The sequence below is a fragment of the Bufo gargarizans genome, chromosome 2, assembly GCF_014858855.1.
Source record: "Bufo gargarizans isolate SCDJY-AF-19 chromosome 2, ASM1485885v1, whole genome shotgun sequence".
NCBI classification, from domain to species: Eukaryota; Metazoa; Chordata; class Amphibia; order Anura; family Bufonidae; genus Bufo; species Bufo gargarizans.
Genome location: NC_058081.1, coordinates 153,849,731 through 153,875,483, shown reverse-complemented (window position 1 = coordinate 153,875,483; position 25,753 = coordinate 153,849,731). Strand labels below are relative to the sequence as shown.

The 25,753-nt window shown below is 45.4% G+C and overlaps 1 protein-coding gene across 1 annotated transcript in view; it reads right to left on the bottom strand.

Annotated features, from left to right (window-relative positions):
* FAM227B (family with sequence similarity 227 member B) overlaps positions 1-25,753 on the bottom strand; it is a 529,618-nt gene that overhangs the window by 360,614 nt on the left and 143,251 nt on the right. The window contains exons 8-10 of the mRNA XM_044279615.1: positions 16,717-16,818; positions 13,234-13,360; positions 2,501-2,611 (exon numbers count right to left, since the gene is read on the bottom strand). Of these exons, the coding sequence (XP_044135550.1) occupies positions 2,501-2,611; positions 13,234-13,360; positions 16,717-16,818 (340 nt within the window). The remainder of the gene's footprint in view (positions 1-2,500; positions 2,612-13,233; positions 13,361-16,716; positions 16,819-25,753) is intronic.

Below are 25,753 nucleotides of genomic sequence, written 5' to 3'. Positions count from 1 at the left end.
ACTCACGTGACGCACCTGCTCCGCCCACCTCATGAATGAAGGAGGCGGAGCAGGCGTGTCACGTGAGTGAGTGACGTTACACCGCCGTCCGCTCTGCCTGGCTGTTACAGGAGCGTCATTGTAAAAAGGTAAAATAAAGATACAGCGACCGCCCGCCCGCCCGCATAGCAACGAATCGGGCGATTATTCGATAACTGGATTCGTCGACAACGAATCCAGTTATCGAATATAATCGATTACATCGATTAATCGTTGCAGCCCTAGTTTATAACCATTTTCACCGCCATAAACTGGTGTGGAAAATTATGAATGAGATGGGCTGGCCGGCCCAGCCTTATCCCCGGCCACATCACGACCTCTTTTCCCACCACCTCAGAAAAGTGGTATGAGAGGGCAAAAGTCACAAATTTTGCAGCAAAACCCCTTTGTGATAAAGTCTGCGACAAATATATGCCAAAAAGTGGTATACAAACAATAATAAATGACTCCAAATTAGTTTTTCCTGTGAAAGTATACTACAACTGCTGATCTGTTTATCAAAAATCTCAATAGTAATGGCTTTGACTATCTCTTGCTCATCAATTTTCTGACCATTCTACTTATTTTCTTGATTTGAATTTCTATAAGAATTCTGATGGGCATGTTCAGACTAAGATCCATTTCAAGTCGGTGGACATTATATCTCGATTTTACTTTTACCCACTATGCTTAAAGTAAGATTGTCTGCCAAGCATTACACCAGGGAAATATCAGGGGCCCTAAGGCAGATCTCCATTCTGACACAAGCGGATTGCCTTTAACCCTCTAAGAAGCCAGTCCCAAAAAAGACATAGCTTTATCACCACCTTTGATCGAGGACATAGGGAGATCAGGAGAATTCTTCAATGCCTTTAACACCTGTTGAATGTCCCCCTATTTGAAGGTTAGGCTTCTCTTCCCCCCAGTGCTCCAGACAAAAAAAATACCTAGGAGCCATTGGCTCCTAAACTGAAAATTGTAGATGTCAAATTATATTTTAAGTTGTCAAATTTAAAATAAATATATATTTAGACATTCTCTTTCCTCATCTCTTCCGTTTCACCCAGACTGCTATGACAAAATAATTCAGCCGCATCTGATCTCTGCAGAGTTTGTTACAGACAAGTTCGATTTCTCAATTTTTCCATGAACCTCCGCAAATTTTCAACACCAACTCCCCATCCTGGCGTCCCAACAATGTCAGCCCCATACATAGGAATGGGGCAGAGCTGTAATATCAAGCACAGCAGCTATACTACACACACTGCTAAATATATAAAAGGTCAAAGATTTGAGCAGCTCTCACCTGCCGAGGATTCCACTGTGTAGCACGGAACAACTCCTTCACCCGAATCAGGAGAAATACGAAGTATGAAGAAAAAAGAGGGATTTTGTCCAGCTTGTAGTTGTGGTAATCCAAAGGCTTTTATTCAATAATCACGTGAGTATAAAATCCAGGTACAAGAAAGCAGCTTTCTTGTACCTGGATTTTATACTCACGTGATTATTGAATAAAAGCCTTTGGATTACCACAACTACAAGCTGGACAAAATCCCTCTTTTTTCTTCATACACACACTGCTGTACTTGGTAAGGGTGGAGAAGGCTGCTTTCTCACAGGAGCGCTGGTGCATTCTCAAACAGCTGATCAGCAGTAGTCCCAGGTGTCGGGCCCCCAACGATCAGATACTGATGACCTATCCAGAGGAAAACCCTTCTAACTGTCATCTCTTAACTACATTTCGAACTGAGGAAATGGCAACCTTAAAACGCTTTGCTATCTTCTTATAGCATTCTCCTGCTTTGTGGGCCTCAACTATTTTCGCAAGGCCTCTGCTTAGAAGAACCCATGGCTGCTGTTGTTTTTTAGGACAAGGTTAAAGGAGTCTGGGTATTTATAAAGCTTTAAAAATTGCACCACCTGGTCTTCCCTATTGGATGATTCTGATGAAGCCTTAACCCTAACTGGCTATTTACGGTCTGAGACCTCGGTCAAATCTCCTTGGTATCTCACACTTTTGCAAGGCACTCCTTTCCTTTTTTTCACTCTAAAAATATAAACAAAAACCAAAATAATACACTGATATTGCTTAAAATGTTGAAAAGTGTGTTTTATTTTATGCCTTTTTGAGATAATTTCATCTTCAACTTGCTTAACTGCTCACAGTTTTGACCAAGGGTGCCCACATTTTTCCATGCCACTGTATATAGTGTATGGAGGCTTTCTGGCCTAGAGCTCCTAGTTTAATATGTATTAGGGCGTTGAGCCGTATGCTCTCTGAAACATTAAGACATTGTAAAGAAAAGTTGAAGGGAAAATAAAAAGAGAACCAACAAAAACCAAAATACATACCATTACAGAGGCCTGTGTGAACATACACATTAAGTTCAACATATGATAAGTTGAGGCATTCTTACATTCATGAGGAGATTTTTCCATGTACACAAAAGTAATGAAAAATATATTGCAGATGTTTACATACCAGCTAGGTTTTGAGGCGTGTTAATTTTTTCAGTAGAGTTTTGATCATTTTTCTGGCATTCAAGGACACTAACATCCCATTTTTCCCAGAAGCAAGGCACTGGTTTTATACCTGGAAAAAAGCAGCTTGTTTAGAATTCTTTTTTAGAGTAAGTCTTTTTACAGGAGTTGTCACACCATTATATAGCTACTCACAAAAGTTAGGGATATTTGGCTTTCGGGTGAAATTTATGGAAAATGTAAAAAGTTCACACTACAGTGATATTATATCATGAAAGTAGAACATTTAAGTAGAAGCATGCAGTGGTGATTTCCTAATCTTAGACAATTTATTGAAACAAAAGACAACAACATTGGTGGGTGGAAGTTAGAGTGCATTTTAGGTTCATCCTGAAATTTCACCCACAAGCCAAATATCCCTAACTTCTTGTGAGTAGTGTATGTCAGAGTCAGGCTATAGACGAGAGGATTACTAGACATAGAGCTGGCTGCAGGGAGAGTGACTGAGGATGTGTGAACAACGCTATCCGCCGCCATATTATCTAAGTAAATGTCATATCTCTTCACTGGATTGCTTTTAAAAAAAACAATGGCAAATATGCTTCATTTTTATAATCTATAAAACAAGTATGATATTCAATGGTGGGCAACCCCTTTAAATATTTCTCTCTCTCTCTCTCTCTCTCTCTTAAAATGTCAGGTTTCTGTGATGTAAAAAAATGAGACAAAGATAAATCATTTCAGAACTTTTTCCACCTTTAATGTGACCTATAAATTGTACAACTCAATTGAAAAACAAACCGAAATCTTTTAGGTAGAGGGAAGAAAAAATATAAAAATAAAATAATGGTTGCATAAGTGTGCACACCCTTAAAATAATACTTTGTTGAAGCACCTTTGATTTTATTACAGCACTCAGTCTTTTTGGGTATGAGTCTATTAGCATAGAACATTTTTACTTGGCAAGATTTGCCCACTCTTCTTCGCAAAAACACTCCAAATCTGTCTGATTGCGAGGGCATCTCCTGTGCACAGTCCTCTTCAGATCACCCCACAGATTTTCAATCGGATTCAGGTCTGGGCTCTGGCTGGGCCATTACAAAACTTTAATCTTCTTCTGGTGAAGCCATTCCTTTGTTGATTTGGATGTATGCTTTGGGTCGTTGTCATGCTGAAAGATGAAGTTCAGCAGAAGCCTGAAAATGTTGTGCCAACTATTGACTGGTATTTGGAACTGTTCATAATTCCCTCTAGCTTAACTAAGGCCCCTGTTCCAGCTGAAGAAAAACAGCCCCAAAGCATGATGCTGCCACCACAATGCTTCACTGTGGGTATGGTGTTCTTTTGGGTGATGTGCAGTTTTGTTTTTGCGCCAAACATATCTTTTGGAATTATGGACAAAAAGTTTAACCTTGGTTTCATCAGACCATAACACCTTTTCCCACATGCTTTTGGGAGACTTCAGATGTGTTTTTGCAAAATGTAGCCTGGCTTGGATGTTTTTCTTCATAAGAAAAGGCTTTTGTCTTGCCACTCTACCCCATAGCCCAGACATATGAAGAATATGGGAGATTGTTGTCACATGTACCACACAGACAGTACTTGCCATATATTCCTGCAGCTCCTTTAATGTTACTGTAGGCCTCTTGGTAGCCTCCCAGACCAGTTTTCTTCTCGTCTTTTCATAAATTTTGGAGGGACGTCCAGTTCTTGGTAATTTCACTGTTGTGCCATATTTTCTCCACTTGATGATGACTGTCTTCACTGTGTTCCATAGTATATCTAATGCCTTGGAAATTCTTTTGTACCCTTCTCCTGACTGATACCTTTTAACAATGAGATCCCTCTCATGCTTTGGAAGCTCTCTGTGGACCATGGCTTTTACTGTGGGATGCGACTAAGAAAATTTCAGGAAAGACCAACTAGAGCAGCTGAACTTTATTTGTGGTTAATCAGAGGCACTTTAAATTATGGCAGGTGTATGCTGACTCCTATTAAACATGATTTTGAATGTGATTGCTTAAAGGGATTCCGTCATCAGAATTTAGGCCTATAACCTAAACATATGGTGAGGTCCCTACTAATACACAGAGTCCTAAAGTGACCTTATCAAATGCGCCTGTGGCTCTATAATCATATAAAACAGGTTTATATAACCTGTCACTCACGTCATAAATGTGTCCAAGGGGACATCTCACGATGCAGGGTGCCCGGCTACAGCCATCTCCTTTCGGTGCCCAGCGCCGCCTTCTGAATTGAAATCGCCGCCCTCCTTTTCATTAGATCCGCCTACCTCAGTCATCGCCGCCTCTTTAACGTCTGCTCTCCTCAGCCAGATGCCACGCGTGCGCACTAGGTATCACTTGATGCGCCAGTGCGGACTCCTGGCAGCGGCCTCGTTATGCGACGTGCGCATGCGCCGGCCGGCGCACTTCGCATAATGAGGCCGCTGCCAGGAGTCCGCATGGGCGCATCAGGTGATACCTAGTTCACACGTGCGGGATCTGAGGAGGAGAGCGGACGTTAGAGAGGCGGCGATGACTGAGGTAGGCGGATCTAATGAAAATGAGGGCGGCGATTTCAATTCAGAAGGTGGCGCTGGGCACCGAAAGGAGATGGCTGCAACCGGGCACCCTGCATCGTGAGACATCCCCTTGGGCACATTTATGACGTGAGTGACAGGTTATATAAACCTGTTTTATATGATTATAGAGCCACAGGCGCATTTGATAAGGTCACTTTAGGATTCTGTGTATTAGTAGGGCCTATTAGTAGGTTATAGGCCTAAATTCTGATGACAGAATCCCTTTAATGCTGAACACAGCTACATCCCCAGTTATAATAATATGCAACCACATTATTTTAGTTTTTTTGTTGTTTTCTTCCCTCCACCTAAAAGATTTCAGTTTGTTTTTAAATTGAGTTGTACAGTTTATAGGTCACATTAAAGGTGGAAAACGTTCTGAAAGGATTTATCTTTGTCTAATTTTTTTACAGCACAGAAACCTGACATTTTAACAGTGGTGTGTAGACTTTTTATATCCACTGTATATATATAAGTTTTCTGTGGTGTAATACAGCTCATTGCAGATTTCTCCATATTAAAATACAGAGGACACCGTATGTATGCATATGATTGGCTAATTAAAGAAGTTGTCTGTTGTCTGAAACCAGAAGAGGATGTTCAGTGGTCCTGGACATTCACAGTTCCTCCTTTAAGCTCTGAAATTTAGACACAGTCTTAGATGGCAGGGAGCTGCTACCTCCACCAACTCCATGTGATGTGTATAAATGGACTTTTGTCTGACTCATTAGCTAAACCAGTTCTTTGCTAGGGCTATCTCAGTGGAAAGCAGCTCTTCTGCCGTTTTCAAGCAATTGTACTACTCAGAAATATCCACAGTCTTCATAACATGCATCTTAAAGGGTTTCTACCACTTTGTTTTCACATAATTAGCTTTCAGACACTAGCGATCCGCTAGTGTCTGCTCTGCCAAACAATCCTAATATAATAGCTTTTGGGGCAGCCGTTTCGCTAAAAAAATAACTTATATTGATATGCTAATAACCCTCTAGGTGCTATGGGGCGTCATTAGCACCTAGAGGATCGGTCTACCTTCACAAAATGCCGCCACCGAGCGCGTCCCTCCAGCCCGCCCATCTCCTCCGGAATGCGATCAAGCGGACGAATTCACGCGCATGCGCCGTGCGCGTCTGTATTCGGCGCATGCGCAGTGAATGTCCGACCGCTTCCCTGCTCAGACAACTCCACTGCGCCTGCGCCGATGACGTCATAGTGCTCCGAGGAACAGGCGCAGTGGAGATGTCTGAGCAGGGAAGCGGTCGGACATTCACTGCGCATGCGGCGAATACAGACGCGCACTGCGCATGCGTGAGAATTCGGCCGCTTGATCGCATTCCGGAGGAGATGGGCGGGCTGGAGGGACACGCTGGGCGGCGGCATTTTGTGAAGGTAGACCGATCCTCTAGGTGCTAATGACGCCCCCATAGCACCTAGAGGGTCATTAGCATATCAATATAAGTTCTTTTTTTAGCGAAACGGCTGCCCCAAAAGCTATTATATTAGGATTGTTTGGCAGAGCAGACACTAGCGGATTGCTAGTGTCTGAAAGCTAATTATGTGAAAACAAAGTGGTAGAAACCCTTTAAGTCATAACATATTGTCATTTTAGGGCTGAGCAACACTTTTAACCCAAATGTATCTAGTTGTGTGCTACTTTACCAGGCTCCGTGAACACCGTGACCTCTGCATAGGTTAGTTACATCACGGTACATCGGTCACATGGCCTAGTTGCAGCTCAACCCAATTCAAGTCAATATGAAGAACAGACACTATACAATGTACAGCGCTGTACTTGGAAAGCTGCCAGGAGCTCTCATCGCTCACCAGAGCTCCAGTGAGTGCCTCAGCTCCCTGAAATAGCTATCCTAATTTTTTGTGGATAACACACTGACCCATTAATATCTATGGGGCCATACACACATTTGTATTTTTTGTAGACCTGTGTGTTTCACAAATTATAGAACATGTCTGTATTGCAAATGAGAATAGCCATTTCTAATAATGGGACTACAGAAAAATGTGGAGTGCACACAGAAGTTAAACATATTTTGTAGAGCCAATCAACCACAATAAGAACTGTTAAATGGATTGTCCCATCTTGCCATTTACACAGCAAGATGGGACTAAGTGGCGGCCAGCACAGCTTGTTCTGCTACGCTGTTTGCATCACTCCCATTCACTACAATGGAAAAAGCTTAGTGCCGGCCGATTAAGCTGTTTATGTAAGCTGGTGATTAGGCCTATCCTGCAATGGAAATGGCGAGATGGAACAACCCCTTTAAACCCAAGTGGACTTGCCTTGCCACAGGCTTATTCAAAGCATATTTCAGGCAGCATATACTGACAGCCTTAAGTCAGTATAATTCTGTGACGGTTATTATAATTCCTTATAATGCCGTGCGATCCTGTGAAACGAGCAGTGTCCAAAAACGGTCCATCTGCATTGGACACGCTCATCTGAAAGAGGCCTAAAAAGATTGGGCAGTTTATATCAAATGTGCAAAATCCTTATTTCCCTTACAACGGCTGTCAGGCAACAAAAGTGAGTACACCCCTAAGTGAAAATAGCCAAATTGTGCCCAATTAGCTATTGTCCCTCCTTCTCAAGTCACTCATCAGTGTTACAAGGTCTGAGGTGTGAATGGGGAGAAGGTGTGTTAAAGTTGGTGTTATCGCTCTCACACTCTCTCATACTGGTCACTGGAAGTTCAACATGGCCCCTCATGGCAAAGAACTCTCTAAGGATCTGAAAAAAAGAATTGTTGCTCTACATAAAGATGGCCTAGGCTATAAGAAGATTGCCAACACCCTGAAACTGAGCTACAGCACGATGGCCAAGACCATACAGTGGTTTACCAAGACAGGTTCCACTCAGAACAGGCCTCACCATGGTCAACCAAAGAAGTTGAGGGCACGTTCTCAGCATCATATGCAGAGGTTGTCTTTTCAAAATAGATGTATGAGTGCTGCCAGCATTGCTGCAGAGGTTAAAGGGGTGGGGGTCAGCCTGTCAGTGCTCAGTCCATACGTCACACACTGCATCGATTGGTCTGCATGGCTGTCGTCCCAGAAGGAATCCTCTTCTAAAGATGATGCACAAGAAAGACAGCAGTTTGTTGAAGACAAGCAGACTAAGGACCTGGATTACTGGAACCATGTCCAGTGGTCTGATGAGACCAAGATAAACTTATTTGGTTCAGATGGTGTCAAGCATGTGTGGCGGCAACCAGAAAAGGAGTACATAGACAAGTGTGTCTTGCCTACAGTAAAGCATGATGGTGGGAGTGTCATGGTTTGAGTGCTGCCGGCTATGGGGAGCTACAGTTCTTTGAGGGAACCATGAATGCCCACATGTACTGTGACACACGGAAGCAGAGAATGATCCCCTCCCTTCTGAAACTGGGCCGCAGGGCAGTATTCCAGCATGATAATGACCCTAAACACACCTCCAAGACGACCACTGCCTTCTTAAAGAAACTGTGGGTAAAGGTGCTGGACTGGCCAAGCATGTCTCCAGACCTAAACCCTTTTGAGCATCTATGGAGCAACCTCAAACGGAAGGTAGAGGAACGCAAGGTCTCTAACATCCACCAGCTCCATAATGTTGTCATGGAGGAGTGGAAGAAGATTCCAATGGCAACCTGTGAAGCTCTAGTGAACTCCATGCCCACGAGATTTAAGGCAGTGCTGTAAAATAATGGTGGCCACACAAAATATTGACACTTTGGGCACAATTTGGCCATTTGACTTAGGGGTGTACTCATTTTTGTTACCAGTGGTTTAGACATTAATGACCGTGTGTTGAGTTATTTTGAGGGCACACCAAATTTACACTGTTATACAAGCTGTACACTGACTACTTTACATTGTATAAAAGTGTCATATTTTCAGTGTTGTCCCATGAAATGATATAATAAAATATTTTCAAAAATGGGAGGGGTGTACTCACTTTTGTGAGATACTGCATATTCCCAAATACCTTTCATTAGATATAATGGTTCGTTTTGACTAGGGAGCAATCATTAGGAGAAATGAAATGGCCAAGATCCTATTAGTACAAATGAAACCTGTCCTAATAACAACAAGTTACTTCACAACACTGAGCCAAAGAGCTACCTCATCCTTCTTTCTGCTCTGCTTGTCAGGGATTATTATCTTGAATAAAGCTGATAATAACTTCAGCTGAATCTCTGTACAAATGGAGTTCATGAGAAGACATGAAGTACAGAGAGGATGAACAGGACAGACTGTGGTAATGTGGGGCTGGTAATGAAGAATATATACAAGTGCTGCTGCTCATTAGCCACATCCCCACCCTCCTCTTTACTTCATGTCTCCTCTTGAACTCCATTCCTACAGAGATTCAGCTGAAGATCATATTAAAACTGTATTCAGGATCATAATCCCTGACAAGCAGAGCAGAGAGGAGGATGAGGGCAGCTCTAGAGATCAGTCATCTGAAATCATTCGCTCTCCAAAGCTGGCTAGGGGGATATTGGAACTGTTCCTTAATTTCCCCAGTAGTTGTTGCGTGGTCAGACCACGTAATTAACCCGATATCCGCTTTTTGTATCTGGCCGATGGATCTACCATCTACTAGGATCAGGTCTATGCGGGAGTAGGAACGGTGGGAGGGCGAGAAATAGGTATAGTCCCTTTCAGAGGCATGTAGAATATGCCATATGTCATAAAGGGAGTTGTGTAGCAATAATTGGGCGAGGTTTGCAGAGATACTCCTGGTGGAAGTGGTGGTGTCAAGGGAAAGGTCAGGAACAGTGTTGAAGTCCCCGCATATAATGACCCTACCTTTTAGTATGGAGTTTACTTTATTGAGTAGTTTTTGTAGGAACCTGTACTGTTTCTTATTTGGGGCATATAAGCCCACCACTGTATATAGTACATTATTTAGGTAGCAGATATGGATAATGTATCTACCTCTTTGATCTAAGATGGTGGAGACTTCCGTATGAGCTACCGTATTTTTAAAGGCTAGGAGGACCCCCCTCTTTTTTTTCGTATCATGTGCTTGCAAGATCACTGGGAAGCTATTGTGCTTGAGCCTGTGAGCATCTTTCTCTAGTATGTGCGTCTCTTGCACACAAAAAATGTCGGCGCTTAAATGGGCTGTTTAGGCCTCTAACATTAAGGGAACCTAATTTAAGTACCATTGTAGTGGAAATATAGCATTATTAAGAGCCTATACAGATATTTCAGGATAGAGGAACCCCCTCTCACGACCACATATGCAAAACATATATCACCATCTGGCATATCACTACTCAAGCATGGAAACCCTGGGGAGGTAAAAGGAAAAAGAACAGGAAAACACTAAACATAAGATCAACAAGGCTATCCGAGCCTGAGTCGCCCTTAAACTCGGGCGGTCGGGCTGATAGGTTAGAGGCAGGTGTAATCGCCTCTCAAATATGTTGGGGGAAAACATAGTCAGCCAATATGGGGAAGTGAATACTCATCCACTCCTACAACTTCAGAAGCAGTATATCGACAAGTCCTTCAGCGGTTTTTCTTCTTACGCCTGCCCTTCACCAACTGCCATTCCTCCTCAGTTGAGATCTTGTTTCGAGGTGGCAAATCATGAGAAGGATCCGTCTGGATGTTCCATGTAGCTAGCAATTTCTTCCCTTCTTCCACGGATTTGACCACCATAACAGAGTCGTCCTTCCGGATTAGCAGCTTGACTGGAAATCCCCAGCGGTATGCTATAGAGTGAGCCCGCAAAGCGGATGTAATGGGGAAAAGCGTGCGACGGAGCTGCAAGGTGGCCGCCGATAGGTCCGCAAAGAGCTAAATAGATTGGTAAGGATCCGGCATGCAGTCTCTCTTCCTAGCATTCGCTAGTGCACTTTCTTTTATGTGATAAAAATGGATCCTAGCAAGGACATCTCTGGGGGTACCTTCTGGAAGATGTTTAGGCCTGGCAACCCGATGTGCTCTATCAATAATCAAGTCTCGGTCTGAGCAAGTGGGTATGAGCAATTTCAATAGGCACTTTATATATTCGGACAGATCCACTGGGGCAATACTTTCTGGGATCCCCCGTAGTTTAAGGTTATTCCTGCGGGATCTGTCTTCAAGATCCGCTACTTTAGCCTTAAGGTATGATACTTCAGCAGCAAGTGCTTAATGCTCGTCGATCAGGTTGTTATGTGAAGTGGCAAACTCCCCAATTTTTTCTTCCACATGCAGCGTTCTATTGCCCAGATCTGTAACTGTGGCCTGCAATGGCGATATTAGATTCAACATATGTGCTGTCATGGAATTATTGAATGCTAACAGCATTTGCTTCATTAAGCTGCTGGAGGCGGGTAAGTCATTTGTGGGGAAGGATTGCAAAGCCTCCACTGTGTGAGGCGAGTCTATCTCCACCAGGGTGTCCGATGTATTGTGATTTGACTGACAGGACTCTTGGACCCTTGGCCTCCGCTTCTCTGGACTAGCCGACGGTGAGGCCTGAGAGGCATTTACTGCAAGCGGGGATACCGCGCCCGAACTAGGCCGACTGACCTGAGAGGTTGAACGGCGGGAGGGAGAAGTCGATGTTGTGGAGGCAGCAACTTTCTCCGAGCTCCAGTGAATCGTATCCCTCTCCTCCGCTTGTCTTGGAGATGATGTCTTGACACCTCCACTGCTGCTCGTGTTCGGGGCCATGGAGGAAGTCTCCCCGTCTGCGCCATCTTGGCTCCGATCTTTGCTGAAGAAAAATTCCAGCTTTCCTTGCGCTTTAGACGCTCTTTTACCCCTCGTCATCATGGGGGTCTTTACCAGTGTCTGGCAGACGTTCTGTATTAGTTTAAATAAGCACTTTGAAGGGCTTTTGCTGTGGTAGTCGCAGTGTAGGAGCGGGAGCTCTGGTTTATGCGTCCATCTCCCTCGGCAGCTTGGCCACGCCCCCGAGATCAGTCATCTGAAGTATATTGTCCCGTTGTGTGATTAGGACAGGTTTTGTGTGTACTAATAGGACAGTGGCCATTTTATTTCTCCTAATGATTACTGCCCAGACAAAATGAGCCATTATAACTAATGAAAGGTATTTGGGAATATATTTATAAGAAAGTAATATTTGAGTATTTTCATTAATTTTATTTTCTTAATTACTGGAGAACCCATTTAATGGGTTTTGAGCTACAGATTGTTTAGATATTTTATGCTTCCTAGGTCTCTTTCTTACTCACTCCTAAGCATCATGTAGGGCATTTTAGAGACATAAGTACTGTGCAGTTGAGATTAGAATAAAGCATTTGGTTGAGCTATAACACTCACTATTAGCTGCTGAAACATTCATGTGTTGTGCCTGTTTCTGTCTGCACTTCCCCCTCCTTACCACCACCCTTCCCTTTGACTTCTAAAGGATGATATAATCTGATCCTTCAATGAGCAGGCAGCCCATCTTAATCTCACAAGAGAGATTTTGCACAAACTTCAGACAGACAGTTAGCTTAGCTTAGAATAGGAGAGGGAGAGAAGACAGCTCATAACTCTAGAATGAGGCATATTTCTCTCATAAGATATATATTCATAAAAAATATGGCATCCAATCAAGCATTTATAGGACTAGAAGGGGCAATAACTTTGGCAACCTATAAGTGTGTAAGATCTAAAGTCCCAGCTGCAACATTTGCGGACAAATTTGCTGCAGGATACCATATGGAACCTGTCTGCCTCCATGCCCAACCATATATCATTTTGTGTCCAGGCTAGAGAACAACAGGGTAACAGAGCTTCCTTTCAAATTTGACAGTTTCCCCCAATAAACATATCCTTTCACACATATTGTACATAGTTCAATTCTAACAACTATTTCTTCAAAGTTTCTTGCATTCACCTGTACTATCTATTTATGCAAAATTGTGTGAAAGTACAGTGACCATTTAAAAACAATAACAGTGACTTAACTATTCTTCCCTTTACTCATACAGTTCCGAGGTACTACAAATTGGAAATAAACAGTCATAGTTTAAGATATATTAGCCATACTATGTGATTTACTAAAGCAAGGTTTTAAAGCATGATTGTACGAGGATATAGAACAATTGGCTACAATTACATAAAGAGTTAGAGGTTCTCTAAATGAAACCGGCCTGTTACAAAACTTTTAAAACAGAGTCTGCAAGAAAGTTACTTGCACTTACCAGAGACCCACTGGAAAACGAGGTCTACTATTTCAGTTTTCATTTTTCCATTAAATCGTACACGAGACTGTGGGAAGGCTTTGTAAAATGCTGTGAATATGGCTTGCGACAAGTAGTTTGGATACACCTGCCAGAAAACTATTTTAGTTACCAAAATCTATAAATATTTTCAACACATTTAGAAAGAAAATAGTATGCAGTATAAAAGTACAAGTTCTAAGATTAGAAATATAATTTGTGCATTTATTGAAAGGTTTGCCAAAATCTACAGTATTTCAAATATAAATATGTCACAAACACAATTCAGAATGTAGCCACTTGCCATTTATAAGGGTATGATCTATCATTGCATATATTGGCCCATATCTGCAAAGAAGTTTATGTCAGCTTTTAAAGTTACTCATCACATTTGTAAACTGATAAGTAAAGTAGATGTGGTCTTCCTATCTAAGATTGTCCTTGCTTGTGCAGTTGTCATGCGGTGGTACTAGGTTCACCGTGTCAGCTCTCATTGATTCCAGTTTGGCACATAGTTTCCTGCATCAGGCTGTGGTATATCAGTACTGGATACCAGTTTGACGCCTTGAGAGACCTGTTTTTTGTGACATACATTGGACTCTGTCCATACAGTTTGCCACTGTGCCCTTGTATATGCAAGTGGGTGCAGTAGAGAAGATTTCGCTACTGTTGGGGATGTCATGGCTCAGTAAGCATAATCATGTTCTGGAGTTCCAGGCAGATTCTTCACTGTGGACCAGATTGTCACGTCAAGTGTCTAATTTCAGTTCAGTCTGTATCACTATTCCCGCAATAAGTACCAGTAGCTTACTCTAATTCAGTTGATGTTTCTGAAAAGAAGGCGGAGTGTCTGCCATCTCACTGTGCTTGTAAAAAGAATAAAAACATTAAAGTCAATGCCCTGCAAAGATCTCTGGATGTTATTGCCCATGAGAAGAAGCCACCACATGCCATTAATCCTGCAAAGATGATGTCTGTGGTTCCAGTCAATTCTAAAACGGATATGAAGGAAGAAAAGTCCTGGGTACCAGTGAAGGAAGGTGAATCTTCTCTTCTTGTAAAAAAGTTACAACACAGATCCATCTTGAAGAAGAGAGGGCTTGAGGGAGGGGGTACTCTTAGGTTAGCCGTCCGTGCCCACCGCCATCTTGCTACTCATCATGCTACCCGTTATCCTCTGCAAGCTGCTATCTCCATTGCTCTAGTCTATCTTCCCTTAGGGAGCGCGCACACACCCACCAGTGGCCTCTTTAAGGACCAGTGAGTGCATCTTCAAATTCTTCCCAAGCCAATGGCTGAGTGGGATAAGGCACTCTCTCCAGGCAGAAGATGTCTGAGCTTTCAGGTTTCCTTTGACCAGCAAGTGTTTGGAAGACTTAGGGGGTCATTTACATAACGTCAGCGTATCCAGCACCAGTCTAAATGTAAGCCAACTTCCTTGCTGGCTTACATTTAGACCATTTTCAACACCTTAAACAGGCATTGAAAATGATGAATGAGGCAGGCCTGGTGTGAGAATGGGAAAGTCGCAGATTGTGGAGCAAATAACCCTTGTGCCGCAATCTGCACCAGAAATACCCCTAATATAGGCGTATTTCTGGATAGTAAATGACTACCTTAGTGCTTCTGTGATTTTATTGCGTTATCCAGTCTACGTTCTTGCAGTGTACCCATCCAGCTTGTGTGCTCCTGACCTCACAGTTCAGTTTTCAATTCAATTTCCTGCTTAAGTTATCTTCGTCTGTCTGTCTGTCTGTGCTTTGTGCTTGCTTCCTGCCTTGTTCCTGCATCCATACCTACCCTGCCAGCAAGCTCTCCTAGTGTCTTCAGTTCAGGGTTGCCATTATATGCAGTTCCAGCATTAGTGACTATCCAGACTGCTCCTGCGATTGTGGTGTGGTTTCCCTGCATTTCAGCCATCCAGCTACATTTCCTACAGTCAAGTTCAAACCACATAATAAGTGACTATACCTGCGGTTTTAGTGCATTTTCTGCGCCTAGAGCTTCTGGTGCCTGCACCAGTGTCCCTGTTCCCAGTGGGACAGATGCCAGCTATACTGGGACTATCCCAAAATGTAGCAGTCTGATTGCTCCCCTGCTGCAAAGTCCAGATCCCAGTATAGAGGATAAAGGGTGAATACCAGGAGAGTGCCAGAATAACACACTTAGGCCCCATGCACACGGCCGTGTTTCACAGCCGTGTGCGGGCCGTGGAACTGCGGCCTGGATCCCTCCTGAGAGCAGGAGCGCACGGCGTCACTGGTTGCTATGACGCCGTGCGCTCCCTGCTGCCGGCACAGTACAGTAATACACTGGTATAGATCATACCAGTGTATTAGTGTACTGTGCCGGCAGCAGGGAGCGCACGGCGTCATAAAAAAAAAAACAGTTAGTTGGCACAGTGGGAGTCTGTCTACACTCACTCATCTGTGACAAATTTCCATAATAGTTCTAATAGTGAACTGCTGATGTAATATTGACAGGTAAAATACATTGCAATATAAAAATACTTTATTGTATGTAATGTATTCTACAATCGATCTGATCAAAAATGTAAAAAATACATATTTACCGCAAAATAGTACCATTAGAAAACTACAGCTTGACCCCCAAAACAAGCCCTGCCACACATATAGAAAAAGTTATGTGTTCGAATATGGCACCACAAAATACAAATGATTTTAATAAAAAAACTGATTTCATGATTCAAAAGTCAAAAACTGAAATATATTTGTATCGGCCCACATAAAATTTACATGTTTATTTATACCATACAATGAACCCCATAAAAAATACCCCACAGAATTGCTGTTTTTTTGTTCATCTCATTTCCCCAAAAAATAAATAAAATGTGATCAAATGAACCCCAAAATGGTATCAATAAATACTACAGCTCATCCCACACAACAAGCCCTCATACAGACCTTTAAACAGAAAAATAAAAATGGCTCCTAAAATATGGTGACTATAAGACGTACCTAGGATTTGGCAGGAGGAAAATAAGAAAAATATTTCCATCAGATCTCAGAGCAGACCCCCAAATCCCCCATTCTTAATCAGACCTCAAATTAAATCCTCATAAGATCCCCAATCCTCATCAGATCCACAAATCAGACCTCACATCACACCCCAAAATCAGAACCCCAAGCTCCATCAGCCTCAGATCAGACCCCCAACCTCTATCAGCCTCACAGCAGACTCCCAACCTCAAACAGCCTCAGATCAGACTCCCATCAGACCATCCAGCCTCTATCAAACCTCAGATCAGACCGCAAGATCTATGACCCTCAGATCAGACCCCCAACCACCATCAGCCTCCCATCAGACACCCAAGCCTCCTTCAGGCTCAGATCAGACCCCCCCCCCAGCCTCCATTATCCAGATGATAGGTCATCAGTTACAAAGATTCAGATAACCCCTTTAACATATTTTTTATAAAAACTATAATACTGGTTAACTTCTTACCTGGAAAAAAATGTCTTTGACATCCTGTGGAATACTGCAGAAAAGAGCAACAAAAGTGTCTGAGATCCGGTCAAAGAGGTAATCTTGCTCCACTTGCTGAGGCTGATAAAAGGCAGTAATGTAATTTAGTGTGCAAAACAAAAACAAATAGAAAATAACACAAAAACAACAAAACTGCACTTTTGATGAATGTTAACTTTTTGTGGGCACACTGTTTTCCCTATTGACTAAAATATGTCACATAAAAGCCTTTACACCTTTACAGATGGTTTTCATATTCTTACAGTATTTATATTGTTTGATGATACCATAGTTTAGCATTTCTACAATTTGTCTTTTGAACGTTAACCCCTTAAGGGCATCCCCCGTACATGTACGGCACAGATGTCCGTGACTTAAAGACCAGCGCCGATCAGCGGCAGGGGTCCAGTAGTCACTGAGAGCCGGACCCCTGCCGCATGTGCCGGCATCAGTGAAATCACCGATTCCGGCGCATTAACCTTTGATGTGCCACAGTCAGTGCTGGCCGCAGCATGTGAGATGTCCGTGTAGGGCGGAAGCAACAATCCGGTCCCAGCGCTGCTGTGATGGGGACCTGATGGAAGGGAAGGCAGCCCGATGCCTTCCTTAGGCATCGTGGCTGCCTTCCATGACAGCCTGTGAGATCCAGCCCCCTGCATCTCACAGGCAGGAAGCTGTAAGTGTATTACATTCAGTAATAAACTTACAGCCAATGCTTTACAATACAGAAGTATTGCAAAGCATTGTAAAGGGGATCAGACCCCCAAAATTTGAAGTCCCAGCATGGGACAAAAAAAGTGAAAAAAAAAAGTTTAAAATAAAGTTATATAAAAAAAAATGTAAAGTTTCAAGTAAAAAAAAAACTCCTTTTCCCAAAATAAAGTAAAAAAAATTGCAAAAAGTAGAGAAAAAAGTAAAACAGTAGACATATTAGGTATCACCGCGTCCATATTGACCGGCTCTATAAAAATATCACATTACCTAACCCCTCAGATGAACACTGTCAAAAAAATAAAACAAAAACTGTGCTAAAAAAATACGTTATTAGACTTACCGTTAATTCTATTTCCTTGAATCCACCATGACGACTACACATGAGAATGACCCCTTGACCTCTATAGGGACAGGAACACACAGAGTTTAAAAGCCCCCACCCACTCTCACCCATCAGTGTTTACAAACTACCCAAGTGGGTGCATTAAAATTATATATATATATATATATATATATATATATATATAATTTTTTTTGTGAGTATTACTTCATACTCCATATTTGATCAATTAAAGGAGGGAATATATGAGCCGTCATGGTGGATTCAAGGAAGCAGAATTACCGGTAAGTCTAATTATGGTTTTACATTTCATCCACCATGACGGCTACACATGAGAACTAACAGATTAAATGGTAGCGGGGAGGGGGGAGGGGCTACTGCTTGGTCAGATCTGTAGAGGCAGAGACATTTAGACGATAATTCTTTATGAACATATTTATACTTGACCAAGTAGTGGCCCTACAAATCTTGTCAAGAGATACACCAGCTTTTTCTGCCCAAGAAGAGGCCATTGCCCTGGTGGAATGGGCTCTAACATTAGAAGGACTTGTAAGACCCATTAGGGAGTAACATGAGGATATCATGGTTTTTATCCAACAACCTATTATGTGACCTGCAAACTGAATCAGAAGAGTGTCATCCTTCCTAAATTCCTTAGTGGCTGCCAGGTACTGGATAATTGTCTCCCTTACATCTAGGAGATGGAACTGTTCTCCTGTCGGGTTTTGTGGGTCTGTACAAAATGAAGGTAAGATGATTTCCTGGTCCCTATGGAAGTCTGAGACCACCTTTGGAAGGAAACCAGGATCTAATCTTAGCACTATCCTGTCAGGAAATATTGAAATATAGGTTTCTCTGCAGGAGAGGGCCTGAATTTCCCCCCAGGCGTCTAGCTGATGTTATAGCTATTAGGAACGCTGCTTTAAATGAGGTGTTTTATTGAACTGTCCGATATAGGGGTAAAAGGACATTTCATTAATCCTCTTAGAACCAAGTTTAAATCCCATTGAGAAACTTTAGGAGTTAAGGATGGTCTCAGTCTGGATGCGGCTCTTATGAATCTTTTTATCCATCTATGATCGGCAAGATTTACATCATAGAATGCCCCCAGGTCAGAGATCTGGACTTTTAGTGTACTTGGTCTAAGATCAAGATCTAACCCCTTCTGAAGGAAATCTAAGATTTTCTGGATACATGGGGATGACATATCCAGGAAAACTTCACCCAACCAACTACAGTACCTTTTCCAGATTTTAAGGTAGATAGCTGAGGTAACCTTTTTCCTACTAGCCTTCAATGTATTAATAACTTTGTCCGAGAGCCCCTTGCTTCTCAAGACCTCACTCTCAGGATCCACGCTGACAGCTTAAAAAGACTGGGATTCTGATGAAGAATTGGGCCTTGAGACAGAATGTCCATTTGCAATGGTATTTTCAAAGGTTCCTCCAGAGCTAGTTCCTTTAGGATGGAGAACCAGCTTCTTTTGGGCCAGTAGGGAGCTATTAATATCACCGTTACTGGGTCCGTTAGTATTTTCTGCAGGACTCGAGGGACTAGAGTCCACGGAGGAAAAGCGTATACTAGGTCCCATGTCCATTTTACTGAAAAGGCGTCTACTCCCCATAGCTTTTCCCTGGGATTTAAAGAACAGAAGCCCCCTACCTTTGCATTTGTCTTCAAGGGCGAACAGGTCTATTTGCTGCAAGCCCCATTTTTCGGAAATTTTCTGAAAGATTCCTTGATTTAATGACCATTCCCCCAGGTCTAATGTTCTTAGGCTCAGGCAATCTGCCTCTATATTTTCTGATCCCTTGAGATGGACTGCTGTAATGGAAAGGACTTTCCTTTCTGCCTAAAAAAATATTTTTTCCGCCAGTAGTTTAAGCTTGGAACTCTTGTGCCTTCTTGAGGTTTTAAATAGGCGACAGTCGTGGAAAATATTTTTTGATGTTTTTTGCGTAACATGACTTGAGATACCTTTAGGGTTTCCCAGACTGCTCGTAGCAATGTTGTCATGGTCTTACCTTCTTGCTGTTCTCCTTCGTTTGACATGTGCTGGCGGCCATCTTGGTTTCTGGGTTTCTTGTAGCCTCCCACCCTGCGGCTTCTCCTTCCCACTGGGAGGAGCTGGATGCCTAGCTCATATATATAGGAGGTCTGTGGCTTCAGTTCCTTGCTTGGTCCTCCTGTGTTCACATGCTTCTAAGACTGCTGCTGCTTCTGGTTCCTGATCCTGGCTTCGTCTGACTACCCTGCTGGTTCCTGATCCAGGCTTCGTCTGACTACCCTGCTGGTTCCTGATCCAGGCTTCGTCTGACTACCCTGCTGGTTCCTGACCTCTGGCTTCGCAAGACCCTGCTTCGGTTTAGCCATCCGTTTGGACTTTTGCCTCACAGCTTGATTTTCAATAAAGCCTTCTTATTTCCACTTATCTCTGTTGTACGTCTGGTTCATGGTTCCATGACATTAGGACCAAGCCATGAATTCTGACGGTACAGGGCCATCCTCGCTACCTACGCTGGTTGCCAGACTTGATCAGCAGGATCACCTGTTGGGTCGGTTCGCTGTGGCGTTGCAAACCCTGCTTGAACGCACGGCTCATTTAGCTTCCGTTGCCGATGGGTCGGTTGTCGCTCCTGGGCCCGCTCCTACTGCCGCTCCGGTTGTTGCGCCAGAGTCTACCCCGACACCTGTTGCTGCGCCTGCGGTGTTTCGAGGTATGACCGGTTCTGCCCCCCTTCCACAGCGCTTTGGGGGAGAGCCAACTCAGTGCCGAGGTTTCCTTAACCAGGTGGGCATTTATTTCGAGTTGCTGCCACATGCCTTTCCTACTGAGAGATCAAAGGTGGGCTTCTTGATCTCGCTGCTCTCGGACAAGGCCTTGGCCTGGGCCAGCCCTTTATGGGAGAACAACAATCCGGTGGTTGCCGAGTTTTCCGGTTTTGTTGCTTCTCTTCGGAAGGTATTCGATGTGCCGGCTCGTGCTGCCTCTGCTGCGAAGCTCCTTATGTCCATCCGACAGGGTTCACGATCCGTAGCTGAATACACCATTGAGTTTCGTACCCTGGCAGCAGAGGTGGGCTGGAATAATGAGGCTCTGGTCGCTGCTTTCTCTCATGGTCTCTCGGATGCCTTGAAGGATGAGGTTGCAGCTAAGGACCTACCAGTGGAGCTCGAGTCTCTTATTTCTTTCCTGATTTTGATTGACACCAGACTCAGGGAGAGACCTTCCTTTAAGGAGAGCCTGCGGAGGTCTTCTAACAGATTGGCGCCTACGTTTGCTGTCCCACCCGTGCCTCCCTCTCCTCCCACACCTCCTGGGGATGACTTGTCTGGGGGTGAACCCATGCAGCTGGGGTTTGCTCGCCTGTCCGAGGGGGAGAGGGCACTCCGGAGACGCGAGGGCCGATGCATGTACTGTGGTCTCGGTGGGCATTTTCGGTTGGCATGCCCGAACCGTCCGGGAAACGCTCGCACCTGAGATCCTGTCGGGGGCAGATCTTGGGTGGAGTCTCCTCGTCCCCGGTTTCCCGTGTTGACAAACCACTGATTACTGTTGTCCTCTCCTGGGTCGGGGGCTCGGTGACGACCCAGGCGTTGGTGGACTCTGGTGCTGGTGGTTTGTTCATTGATAGTGTGTTCGCTGCTGCCAATTCCATTCCTCTGCAGCCTCGAGGTTCCCCACTGGCTCTTGAGGCGATAGACGGCAGACCCCTTCTGCCGCCACACGTGACTCATGAGACCCTTCCAGTGGGGATGGCCATTGGTGCCGTTCACAGAGAGTCGGTCTGTCTCCAGGTTATTTCGTCTCCACACTACTCGGTGGTCTTGGGGTACCCCTGGCTCCAGAAGCATAATCCGACTTTCGATTGGAGATCGGCCGAGATCCTCTCGTGGTCACCGCAGTGTGGGGCTAGTTGCATCCATGGGTCTGTCAAGTTGCTGTGTACTTCCTCGGACTCTCTGTTGCCTCCTGAATACGAGGAGTACCGGGATGTATTCGATAAGGTGCGTGCGGTTGCCCTACCTCCGCACCGCCCATACGATTGTGCCATAGAGTTACAATCTGGTGCCGTTCCTCCTCGTGGCAAAGTCTATCCACTGTCGGTAGCGGAGAATGAGGCCATGGAGGAGTACGTGAGGGAGGCGCTTTCACGCGGACACATTCGCAAATCCTCGTCCCCGGCAGGGGCTGGATTTTTCTTTGTGAAAAAGAAGGGCGGTGAGTTGAGGCCTTGCATCGATTACAGGGGTCTCAATCGCATCACGATCAAGAACGCTTACCCGATACCCTTGATTTCCGAGCTGTTCGATCGCCTCAAAGGGGCCACGGTCTTTACCAAACTCGACCTGAGGGCGGCATATAACCTGGTAAGGATCAAGGCGGGCGATGAGTGGAAGACCGCGTTTAACACCAGGACCGGTCATTATGAATCCTTGGTTATGCCCTTTGGGTTGTGCAATGCGCCCGCAGTCTTCCAGGAATTCATCAACGATGTTTTCCGTGACCTGTTGCAGCAGTGTGTGGTGGTCTATTTGGATGACATCTTGGTATATTCTGAATCCATGGAGGCCCACATTCTGGATGTCAGACGAGTGTTGCAACGGTTACGAGAGAACAAGCTGTTCGGTAAGCTTGAGAAATGCGAATTTCACCGATCCCAGGTAACCTTCTTAGGTTACATCATTTCCGCTGAGGGGTTCTCCATGGATCCTGAGAAGGTTTCGGCTGTCTTACAGTGGCCCCAGCCCAGTGGTCTTCGTGCCCTGCAGCGCTTTTTGGGCTTCGCCAATTATTATCGGAAGTTCATCAGGGACTTTTCCATGCTAGCCAAGCCTCTCACGGATCTGACCAGGAAGGGCAGTAATCCTCAGGTCTGGCCGCTCGAGGCCATCCGAGCTTTTGAGGCTCTAAAGTCCGCCTTTGTGTCGGCTCCGATTCTGTCGCATCCCAACCCTGGGTTGCCTTTTGTCCTCGAGGTGGACGCGTCTGAGACGGGAGTAGGCGCCCTTCTGTCTCAGCGTAGAACACCAGAGGGTCCTCTGCTTCCTTGTGGGTTTTACTCCCGGAAACTGTCTTCCGCGGAGTGCAACTATCAGATTGGTGACAGGGAGTTATTGGCCATCGTGCAGGCCCTTAAAGAATGGAGGCACTTGCTCGAGGGCTCGGTGGTTCCGGTTCTCATCCTGACGGACCACAAGAATCTGACCTACCTCTCTGAGGCCAAGAGATTGACACCACGTCAGGCCAGATGGGCTCTGTTCTTGTCACGTTTTAATTACGTGGTCTCCTACCTACCCGGTTCCAAGAACATCAGAGCGGATGCCTTATCACGGCAGTACTCCGAGCTGTCCGGGGAGGAGTCGATTCCGACTTCGGTCATACCTCCGAATCAGATCCTGGCCGCCATTCGCACCAGCCTGACCTCTCCCCTGGGTGAGCAGATTTTGGCGGCTCAATCTGGTGCTCCCTCTGGGAGACCCAACGGCAGATGTTTTGTGCCTGAGGAGTTGCGCACTCGGTTGTTGCGAACCTACCATAACTCCAAGGCCGCGGGGCATCCTGGAAAGAATCAGCTGTCCTGGGCTGTTTCACGTCTGTTCTGGTGGCCTTCTCTACGTTCCGACATCGCCGCATATGTAGCGGCATGCTCCGTTTGTGCCCAGAGTAAATCCCCTCGGCACCGTCCGTTGGGCCTTTTGCAACCCATAGCCACCGGGGAGCGTCCATGGTCACACCTGGGGATGGATTTCATTGTGGACCTCCCTGCATCCCGAGGCCATACGGTCATTCTCATGATTGTGGATCGGTTTTCCAAAATGTGCCACTGTGTTCCTCTCAAGAAGTTACCCTCTGCACGAGAGTTGGCCACGATTTTTGCCAGGGAGGTCTTCCGGTTGCACGGTTTGCCCAAGGAGATTGTGTCGGATCGGGGGAGTCAGTTTGTGTCCAGGTTCTGGCGCTCCTTTTGCTCCCAGTTGGGGATTCATCTCTCTTTCTCCTCGGCCTACCACCCTCAGTCCAATGGGGCCGCAGAACGATCCAATCAGGCCTTGGAGCAATTCCTTCGTTGCTATGTCTCCGATCACCAAGACAATTGGGTTGACCTCCTGCCTTGGGCTGAGTTTGCCAGAAACACGGCGGTGAACTCTTCCTCTGGGACGTCTCCCTTCATGGCCAATTATGGGTTCCAACCTGCCGTGTTACCGGAGGTATTCTCTCCCCAGGATATCCCGGCTGTGGAGGATCACCTTTCCGTCCTACGTGCTTCTTGGGTACAGATCCAGAGGTCCCTTGAGGTCTCTGCGCAGCGCCAGAGACTCCAGGCTGATCGCAGACGAGCGCCCGCTCCTTCCTACCAGGTCGGAGACCGCGTATGGTTGTCCACCCGCAACCTCAACCTTCGAGTGCCCACTCCCAAGCTGGCGCCTCGCTTTGTTGGTCCCTTCCGAGTGCTTCGCAGGGTAAACCCGGTAGCCTATGCCCTTGCGCTTCCTCCTGGCATGCGGATCTCCAACGTGTTTCATGTCTCCCTGTTGAAGCCACTGGTGTGTAATCGTTTCACTTCCTCGGTTCCTCGGCCTCGTCCGGTCCAAGTGGGCAATCGTGAGGAGTATGAGGTGAGCAATATCCTGGACTCACGCCTGGTCCGCGGTCGGGTGCAGTTTTTGGTCCATTGGCGTGGTTATGGTCCAGAGGAGCGTTCCTGGGTTCCCTCCGCAGATGTCCATGCTCCTGCCTTGCTCCGAGCCTTCCACGCACGCTTCCCTCAGAAACCGTTCTTTACTCCGCGGAGGAGGGGCCCTTGAGGGGGAGGTACTGTCATGGTCTTACCTTCTTGCTGTTCTCCTTCGTTTGACATGTGCTGGCGGCCATCTTGGTTTCTGGGTTTCTTGTAGCCTCCCACCCTGCGGCTTCTCCTTCCCACTGGGAGGAGCTGGATGCCTAGCTCATATATATAGGAGGTCTGTGGCTTCAGTTCCTTGCTTGGTCCTCCTGTGTTCACATGCTTCTAAGACTGCTGCTGCTTCTGGTTCCTGATCCTGGCTTCGTCTGACTACCCTGCTGGTTCCTGATCCAGGCTTCGTCTGACTACCCTGCTGGTTCCTGATCCAGGCTTCGTCTGACTACCCTTCTGGTTCCTGACCTCTGGCTTCGCAAGACCCTGCTTCGGTTTAGCCATCCGTTTGGACTTTTGCCTCACAGCTTGATTTTCAATAAAGCCTTCTTATTTCCACTTATCTCTGTTGTACGTCTGGTTCATGGTTCCATGACAAATGTGTAGTTTGAGGATCTGTTTCTTACTTCGTCTGACCACTTTCCCTGACAGCTTGAGGAGGCCACTTTTGCTCCCCATCCAGAACCGCTTGCTTTGGTCATGATGTGTGTGAGGAATATGGATTATCACTGGCAGCCCTGATTTTAATTTGATTCCCCTTTTGCATGTCAGATAGCAAGGGAGAACCCCCCCCCCCAGGGGTCCAGGCTTCAAGGAAGTCCCAGGTGGATAAAGTCACACCTCTTCCAGCTGACAGGCACCAAGAGGATGTAGCAGGAAAACTCCTGGCAGGAAGTCTCAGCTCTGGAGCAGATCTATCACTTTCCCACAGACATGTTGGCACCGACATTTCATAAGGAATTATGAATTGTTTGTTCATCCCAGGCATAATTCGGTTATCTTTTTGCGATCCTGGGGCAAAGCCAAACATCCACGTGGTCCTAGCTTGATGCTAGGATGCCTGGGAAGGAAGATATACGTATCTCCCCACAGAAACCCAATAACAGTACCATGCTTGGACTCTACTTGTAGCCAGAACCCAGGCGGATCCGTTGGTCCCAGAACCATCTCCCTGTGACCTTCTGGCCTGGAGCGATGAACACTAAAGGGTTTTGTGGGTCATTTGTGGCCAGCCCAGGGGGGCCCCTTCCCAAAGGCCGGGAGGGGAGGGACCGTCTACAGT